Raw genomic sequence first — 9,145 nt, forward strand, 5'->3', positions numbered from 1 at the left:
GTGATTGGCTGATTAGAAATTAAGTGTTAATGAGCAGTTGGACAGGTGTACCTAATAAAGTGGCTGGTGAGTGTATGTATCTGCTGCTGCTGCTGCTGCTGCTACACCCAGATTTCCCTGCGCGGGACAATAAAGGCTGTTTCGTTTCTATTCTAGTCTATTTCTAAAGACCCTCACTTGATGTTTCATGAGCCACAATGGGGTCCCAGCCTCAACTTAAGGCGCCTCTGGTCTAAGAAAAAGTTATAACGTTTTTATTTCTAACATGGTTGTCGTTTGTCTCCAGCTGTGCCCCATAAAATTGGACGCATCATTGAAGGGAGCCCCGCAGACAGGTGTGGGAAGCTGAAGGTCGGGGACCGGATCCTGGCTGTGAAYGGACAGTCAATCATCAGTATGCCACATGCTGACATCGTCAAACTCATTAAAGAYGCCGGATTAACGGTCACGCTCCACATCATCCCAGAGGAAGGTGAGCGTAAACGTCCACGGTATTATTAATAAAACAATATCTGCATCCTGAGCCTCCTGCCACCTTCTGCTGACCACAGGCTCCCAGTCTGGACCCAACTCAGAGAAACAGAGCCCCATGACCCAGAAACACAGCCCCCAGACCCAGCCCAGTCCTGTAGCCCAGCCGAGCCAAGGAGGCGCCCAGCCGGGCCAAACGGCCATTCAGACGCCGGTCCAGCCCGGCCCGACACCAGCTCAGACGAACCAAATCGTGACTGGACCTCCAGCACCAGCAGCCTCGCAGCCCGCACCGGCTGGAACCCAGCAGAGCCCCATCACCCAGACTCCTGGCCTCCCCCCGCAGCTCTACCTCCACGACGGCAGGTGTGGATAACAAAAGATCATATTTTTACAGATCAGTTCGATAAAACCCACAGCTGGTTCTAGTCCCAGTCAGTCTCTGCCTCGGCTCGGCCTTGTTGCATAACACCACTTAGTGCTTTCAGCATCAGTGAATAATTTAGCGTACGGTCTCTTTTCTATAATTTAGGAGCCCAGCAATCAGGCGCTGTTACGTGTCAAAACTATGAAAGTGTGAGCTCTTACTTTGATAGGTATATAGATTTCAGTTTAGACACCTGGAGACTTTAGACCCATTATTCAAGTGAGAACCTGAGAAAAGCTTTCAGATGTGAAGCTGGTGTTTCCATCCTGCAGACTGAAGTGACCTTTGAGGTTTTTGTCATCTTGTTCCAGTTTTCTGCTGCTGTAGTGTTATTAAAGAAACTGTCCTCTCTGCAGTRACCTACAGATGTGAGGGGTGTTCAGTGACTTCTGCCTTTAAAATGCCTRTGACCTCATGTTTTTAATAAACATGATGGCATGTTTTGAAAGTTAACACAAATACTTTAAAAAAATGAATACTGCTGAGATGAGATATTAACATGTGAAGTAACAGGAAGTGATGTCAGATTGTAAACAGAGCGCTGCTACAGTGGCCAACAGACCGTAGAGAAGAATCTGTTTCTTTAGATTATTGTGAGTCACCATCAGAGAGATGAAGGGTTCAAAATATTGTTGAATAAACAAAGAGCAGAGTTCAGTTTCTAAAGCAGTTCCCCTTTGATGTCACTTCCTGTTCTGCTTTAGCCGAGCCAAGTTCAGAAGAAAACACGCCYGTTATTGGTAAAACTGGTAAAACGTGTGTTTTTATGCCCAGTTTCTTAAATAAAAAGATGTTTTCTTTGACATTTTTGAAGGATAAGCATATCAGACTCTTTAATATAGTAATTTTTTGTCTGATTTCAGGTCAGAGGTAAAAGCACGGCAGGACGTCAAACCCGACTTCCGTCATCCTCCATTCACTGATTATCGTCAGCCTCCTGTCGACTACCGTCACCCACCGGTGACCGATTACCGCCAGCCCCCCACACTGGACTACAGACAYCCTCCTGGCCTGCTGGACTTCAGGCAGCACCCCGCAGCTGCACAGTTTCCTCTGGGGATCCCGGCTGACTTCAGACCACAAGTAGGACACACATTCATATTTAAGATAGTTCCTTTTTTTTCACACATTATTCATAAATGAGAGTTAATCTGAGTTTTCAGTTTGAACTGCAGGACTATGATTACTTCACGGTGGAGCTGGAGAAAAGCTCGAAGGGCTTTGGGTTTAGTATCCGCGGGGGCAGAGAGTACAGCATGGACCTGTTTGTGCTGCGCCTCGCAGAGGACGGTCCTGCCATACGAAACGGAAGGATGAGGGTGAGATCACAGAAACTCTGGTTAAAAACAACTTATTTAGTTTTTTAAAAAGACAAAAGGTTTGATGGTTCCAGACTCKGATTGTGATCCTGGGCAGCTGAAGTAGTCATTCCCGTTTTGTCCTCCCTGTCCCCTGCATGTGTCCTCCAGGTGGGCGATCAGATCATAGAGATTAACGGGGACAGCACTCGGGACATGACTCACGCTCGCGCCATCGAGCTCATCAAGGCCGGCGGCCGGCGGGTCAGGCTGCTGCTGAAAAGAGGCACGGGACAGGTGCCGGAATATGGTGGGTTCATGTCTCGAGACCCTCGCCCTTCCCTCTCAGATGTCTTTTTTTTAACCAGGCTGACTTTCACTCCACAAAGTTTTACTCAAACATATTAACATCCATAAATGTCTTTCTGCCTTTTTCTTTCTTGTCTGAATCGATCTGGTGTTTGTGTAGAAAACTGCTCTGCTTTWAGTCTAATGATGGGTATAGGCTTTTACTTGCCTTCCTTTAGGAATGGTACCTTCCAACCTCTCCATGTGCATGAAAGGTGACACACTAAGCTCCCCCTATTTCTTCTTAATGGGCCACTCTAAAGACACGGTTTGTGAAAAACTGCATGCCTTTCTCTCCATACYGATTAATCTGTGTTTTCTGCATGGTGTGATCATATCTGCATGGATAACAGACCTGTTTGACTCGTGTGTATTTGTTTGCTGTGGTAAGAGTTGGTTTGAAGAGATGCTGTACATGAAGGTGTTTGAAGACAGGWTCAGTCTCAAGTGGAAAAGTGACTTTGTGCATATTTGCATGGTTTCATCTTAAAGTTTGATGTTCCAGCTCGTGCATGATGATGTGCTTTTCTTTTTATCTCACATTCCTTAAGATCTTTTTTCTTTTTCGTCCTTCGGTAGACTGTGCCGGCCCCTGGGATTCCCTTTCTACAGCCCACTCTGCCCTGCAGGAAGTGACCGTGGAACCCCATCTGAGTCCGTTGCTCTCATCTCATCCAGCTTCAGCCCCAGGATCCCCTCATCGACTCCACCTAGAGGCCAAAGTGTGCACGGCAGACAAAGCTCCAGCGCCGACGGACCACGGCTCGGTCAGGAGGGCTGCAGGTGGCAGGTCCACCGAGCAGAAATGCGTCGTAAGGGGACAGGGGGCCCCTCAGAGGTCCGGAGAGGCGAGTCGCGGTGAAAACCAGCTCCGGGCTTTGCCTCCCAAAGCTGCTGCTGCTGCTGCGGGGAGGCCCAACGAGAGGAGGGAGATCTGCTCCCCCTGCTGCGAGAGGAAGGGCCGGCAGACCATGAGCTCCGCTTCGCCCTTCCTGACCGTGAACCTGAACGGAGGCGGGGACGGACCCCCGAGCCTCCAGGAGAGGCTGAAGAACAGCGGCCACGCTGGGCTTCGATGCCCCCCGAAGGCGACAGAAGACCCTCCGGCGAGGAGCGCAGCCGTCTCCCCAGGACCCTGGAACATCCCCGGCTCTGACAAACTGCCCGGCACCTTCCGGTCCTGGACCTCTACGGTGAGCAGGTAGAAAGGATCCGACTGGTTTGGGCCCAACAGCATCTCTCCTGGCCTCTCTGTCCTGTTTTTTCATCTCGTCTCATTTATAGAGGATTATTTCACCCACCACCTTAACGAGCAGAGACACTTTTCAAAACCTGATGAAGACCCTCACATGTGAACGCTGACGTTCTGATCTGAAGCGTTGCACCTTTAACTCCAGACTCAACGTGGCTCCAGAGAAGAGATTTACTTTTTATTGTCAGACGGAGGCAGTGACACTGAATCGTTACAGCTCAACATGCGCTACATGCCTACCAATATATTAAACTGTAAAGATGTTAAAAATATGTACATTTGATGAACTTCAGGCAGTGTTGTAGTTAGATACATTGTACAAAATTTAAAAAAATAACAGCCGAGGACAGGATTTGATTTTTTTTTAAAGCATTCCTGTTTCCACAGCCTCCTCCATAACATATCAAAGACTTTCACCAAACCTGGAGGGAGGCGGAGCTTGTGCGCATGGAAACGACGCACGTCATTTCGTCTGAGCGAACACGTCCCCCGCCCATCATTTTAAACGACCGACCAGTCGGCTTTAGTAAGAACTCATGCAGCGCGAGTCGTGTTTTTGTTTAACTCTGAACAGGAAACCTTTGTCCAGTCTCTGATTTCTATGCCTTTTTACTGTGCTAAGTGTACCACATCACTGTGGGAGAGGGGCCGAGGTGGTCGATGGTTCTGAGCTGAGGCGGAGTGCCTTACTCACACTAACGCAGAGCTGTTCAATCGGTTTTTAGGGGAACTCGGGTGGATCACGCACACGTCAGCCAACCGCTGAGCTGTGGCGTTTTTTTTTTAAGCAGTATGTAAAAATCTTGATGCACTCTTTAAGCTGTAAAAGCTCCATCCCCGAGAGTGTTTTTTTTTTTTTTTGAGGGGAGAAAATGTAGCCTGTAGCATCACGTTGCTCTGTTTGTCAGGACCAGGTTTTGAACCGGAGCGGAGCACGGTTTGTGTATTTTACTTTTTATCTGTTTTGCCAGCATCCAGAACGTCTGAACCCAAGGTTTGAAAAGATTTGAGGAATAGGAACATTTCTATTAGGACCATTCAGCATCCACCAGAGCTTTTTTTTATTATTATTATTGTTGTTTTTGTTATTTTTGAGGACTTGAAGCACCTGCATCCCGGGACACTAAGAGGGTCTCCAAACTTCACCAGGACTGACTAGTATTTGCAGTAAAAACACGGTCGGGAGGATTTCTGAGACCAAACTGTGGTTTGTGGTGAAAGCTGAGTTAGCGAGGACAACGTTGTCATTAGGCAGTAGAAATGTGTTTACTGTAGACAAATATCAGMGTTTAGAAAAGCGGGCCTCTGTCCCCCCCCACTTGTCTGCTCTGACTGGTTTTATACAAAAGGAAAAAAACAAACTGCTCTGAACTCATGAAGGATGGCACGTTCATACCCCCCCCCCCCCCCCCATTGAGATCCAGTATAATTGTGTAGTGTTAATTGTGTAATATTCACCTTGTACAGCTGTATTCCTACAAATATGGTTTACTGTATCATTGATACTGTAGTTTCAAAGACGTGAACAACTATTTTTATGAAATGCGACAGTACTGATATATTACATTTTGCTAAAAAAACTTACAAAAAACTTGTTTACTGAAAGATACTCTGAAATACTGTCAAATAAACTCTTGACATGGTGTAAAAATATTTCCTCTGGAGATTTTTACTCAAACTGAAACAAGTCCTGGTATAAAAACTGTTGGTAGAATAAACCTCAGATGTGTTTTTGTTTAGAAAACTGCAGGATCAAAACAGTTTAAAGGGTTTTAGAGCTTCCACACAAAACGTATTAAATATTTGTAATTAAATCATTAAACACGGTTTTTAAAAGTCACCCCACAGTTTATTTTTTCTCTGGAGTTCAGACATTTTAGTAAAATGTTGCCATCTTTGTCTAAAACTAGCTCAGTGACAAAAAGGGTCAAATCAGCCCAAATAAATATCTGTGGGTATAAAACGAGCCTGACGGTACCAGCAGTGTCAACACTTTCAGAGCAGCTTTCCAGGGATGATAGAAAGTTAGAGGTCAGGGAAGGACGAGGGTTTGTAAAATAAAACGAGTTGTAAACGTTTTGCCAGCATCTGTTTGTGGGTCAGAACCGGAGCCGAGGTCTCGTCACTGAGCGTAATCTCCAGGAGGAGGTCCGGTCTGAGCCCCTCCCGGTGGGATCAGTGGGGCCTGCTGAAAGGAGGAGAAACTGTTTGTAAAATCTAGAAAACAAAAGAAAATGTTGCTTTTTTAAAATGTGCCCTTACGTTCAGACGGCTGTAGGCTCCCATTTGAAATTTACAGCAAATGACGTCGAACAGGAATCCCACCATGCTGTGGATCATTCCTGCACAGAAAGAGTCCTCAAACGTTTGTTCATTTGGACGAAGAATACGACAAACTGAAGGTGATGTTTTTATTAAATGTTAGTTTTCTTTTTATTTGATGGTATTTTAAGTGGCGCTCTGCAATTTCAAAGCAGATGAATAATACACAAAGCTTGATGTTTTTTCTGATTTCCATTGATTAAGCATTGATTTAAAAATGTCAGCTGGAGTCACAAATACTTCTCCAAAATGTCAGCGTCACAGTTTTATCAGCAGCTCATTATGTTTGTAAACACGTCTCTTTATATTTCTGAAGATTTATTTTCAGAAAACCTGGTAAATTTTTACTTTTTACTTATTTTTCCCCATTATTGATTCATTTTAGATTATTTTATCATGTATAATTTAGCTCTAATATTCAGCCATAACCTAAAAATATAAACTAAAACATTTTAAAGTTTCATTTTAAAAGGGAGTGTTACAGACATATGGTCAAAACTGACTTTTCAAAGAACATAAAACCACATTTTAACAGGATTCTGCACTAACCCAGGGTATTTGCAGGTTTTAGCAAGTCAAATTTAAGACTTTTTACTGACTTAATTTTAGRTATGTGAATTTAAAGTGTCCGTGACGTCCAATTTTTGTAATATACATGAATGCATTTTTAGAAAGAGGACATTGATAAAATATTGCAAAAGTAATTTCATGTTACTGAGATGAACAGTTGTTGAGATATTTGCCTGTGAAGTAACAGGAAGTGATGTCAAAGGGGAATGTCTGCATGTGAACAGAGCATTGCTAAAATGGCTAACAACCCATCCTGTAGAGAAGAATCTGACGTTTCTTATTATTTTGAGTCACTATCAGCGAGAAGAAGAAGAGTCCGAGTTCAAATTGTTTCAATAAACAAAGACCAGAGAGTTTTCTTTGTTAGAGTTCCCCTTTTATGTCACTTCCTGTTTAACTTTGGCTGYGCCAAGTTCAAAAGAAAATATGCCAGTTATGAGACAAATTGGGTTAGATTGTGTGTATTATTCCAACTTTATTTAATATAGCAATGTTTTCTTTGACTTTTTGTATGAAGGATATGCATGTCACAGGTACTTTAAGACTTTTTGAGGACCTGCAGATCAGTTATAAATACTTGATGGAYGTTGGTAAAATTACCTGTGGTGGAGAAAATGCCTCCAACGATGCCGCAGAGTCTGACGAGGAACTGCCACAGAGGCATGTGCTGCTCCGTGACTTTGACCATTAAYGAGCTGATGTCGTATTTCATAAAAATCCCTGAGACTCCGTGGCTGCCTGCAGCGTGKTTTATCGCTCGTTCCTGCAGAAAAGACAAAAACAGGAACACATTCATCACAGCGACGCTGACTCGACMAATCACATACACAACCTCTAAAAAAATAAAATAAAAAAATACCCGCTCTGTGACCGAGTACTGATGTGTTTCTGCAGACACTCTGTAGGTGTTCAGCTTGGTGGGCACGATGGTGAGGAAGTACTGAAACATGTGGTTAGCTGGAGACGAGAATCAAATTTAAAAACATTAGTGATAAAAGAATAAAAAGAGTTTATTTGCAGGAGCTGCCTTTCCTAATGAAGGTTGAGTCCCTGCATTTTGAACATTAAAATATCTGRCAGTTTGACGCACAGTCGGGGGCGATTTTCTCCGTGCCGTCCAGAGGGCTGATGAGTCCAGGGACGGCTTCTCCGAAAGACAGGTGGTCGATCCGGTGGGAGAAGTTGTAAGCTGCAACGACGACAAACCCGATCAGCCTTACAATGTTTACAAAAATAAAAACTATCAAGTCAGAAAGATGAACTCACAGTCATGGCTGACTAATGCAGCCAAGTGGGCGTGGCCTCTGGGGTGTGGGATGGACCTGCACAGGGATCAAAATCTATTACACACAATCAACAGTCTAAAGCACTGAAACATCATTAGAAACTATAAGTACATACTTGCCAACAGTGATGTGGAAATTTCCTGCTACTTTGTTGACATAAAGGTGTCCGTGTATCCTGCAGGCAGTGAGGGAACGAGCGCCGTCCTCGCTAAAGGAAGGAAAGTAAACAAGGATGCTGAAAACKTCCAGGTTTTATCCTCAGGATCGACTTAAAGCGCTCACCTGTGACTGTAAACAGGAGGAGGTCCTTTCATCGCCGTCTTGAAGAGCACATCCTGCAGGGAGTGCTCCACTCTCAGACGCTCCTGAATGTGCAGCAGAGTCCTGGAGGAGAGCAGTGGAAATCATCACGACGAAGAAACCAGCACCAGATTTAAATCAGCTTTTTTTTAAAAACACAGTTGTGTTGATTTAAATCTTACATGTGCCACAGTCTTTGCTCTGGTGGGAGCTCAAAGTTAACCTAAAAGTAATAAAACAAAAACACGTGTCAGACAAAAACAGACACAGTTTTCTCCAGGTGCTCTGGCCTTCAGGCTTCTGCGATCTCAACGGGATTCACCTGGTTAAATAAAAGGTAAATGAATTAACCCTCTCATAAAGAAGCTCACACTCACTGGTTCATATTTTAAACCGTCAGAGGCGACCATGGTCTCTGCCAGATCCAGGACGTCTGCACCAATATCTGCATTCAACCAGAAACCACAGTTAAACACCTCAAACAGTTCATGTTAAATTAACAATAACAGATCTGCTTRTAAAGCTAAATAAACGTTTTCATGTAGTTTATTTGAAGCTCAAATGTGCAAAATAATAAACACAGAAGTCATTTTTGTAAAAGTGTTTCCTGGAAAAAAAATTGCCATGGCGCTTATGTCCACAAAAACAAAATGCTGAACTAAATGGTTCATAGCAGAATGACTTYGTGTACTTACACTGGCATCTCATGGCCACAGTGATGTCCACGTTGATTTTAAGTTTGCTGTAAGGACACAACTAGTTAGATCAATAAACAAAACCACTTTACAGTTTGTCCTGATGCATCTCAGTAATCCAGGAAAAAATCAAAAAGAAAAAAAGTTGTATAGGTCTTCTGGACGGGTTCTTCTCT

General features: G+C 44.0%; 2 protein-coding genes across 2 annotated transcripts in view; one reads left to right on the forward strand and one right to left on the reverse strand.

Moving 5' to 3' along the window:
- LOC106520279 (membrane-associated guanylate kinase, WW and PDZ domain-containing protein 2) overlaps positions 1–5,449 on the forward strand; it is a gene marked incomplete in the record, with an annotated part of 91,877 nt that extends 86,428 nt beyond the window's left edge. Inside the window, 6 exon segments of the mRNA XM_014012256.1 lie at positions 287–472; positions 552–837; positions 1,762–1,981; positions 2,074–2,217; positions 2,368–2,506; positions 3,124–5,449. Of these exon segments, the coding sequence (XP_013867710.1) occupies positions 287–472; positions 552–837; positions 1,762–1,981; positions 2,074–2,217; positions 2,368–2,506; positions 3,124–3,749 (1,601 nt within the window).
- Positions 5,450–5,623: 174 nt separating this feature from the next.
- Positions 5,624–9,016, reverse strand: LOC106520281 (endoplasmic reticulum-Golgi intermediate compartment protein 2; the record flags this gene model as incomplete). Its single annotated transcript, XM_014012257.1, is given in 11 exon segments — positions 5,624–5,984; positions 6,059–6,138; positions 7,289–7,451; positions 7,548–7,645; positions 7,779–7,877; positions 7,955–8,010; positions 8,090–8,182; positions 8,257–8,358; positions 8,457–8,497; positions 8,652–8,719; positions 8,970–9,016. Coding segments are annotated over 11 exon segments (913 nt in total), but the record flags the coding sequence as incomplete, so codon positions are not given.
- Between the last annotated feature and the right edge of the window lie 129 nt (positions 9,017–9,145).

The sequence above is a fragment of the Austrofundulus limnaeus genome, unplaced genomic scaffold (assembly GCF_001266775.1).
Source record: "Austrofundulus limnaeus strain Quisiro unplaced genomic scaffold, Austrofundulus_limnaeus-1.0 Scaffold90, whole genome shotgun sequence".
NCBI classification, from domain to species: domain Eukaryota; kingdom Metazoa; phylum Chordata; class Actinopteri; order Cyprinodontiformes; family Rivulidae; genus Austrofundulus; species Austrofundulus limnaeus.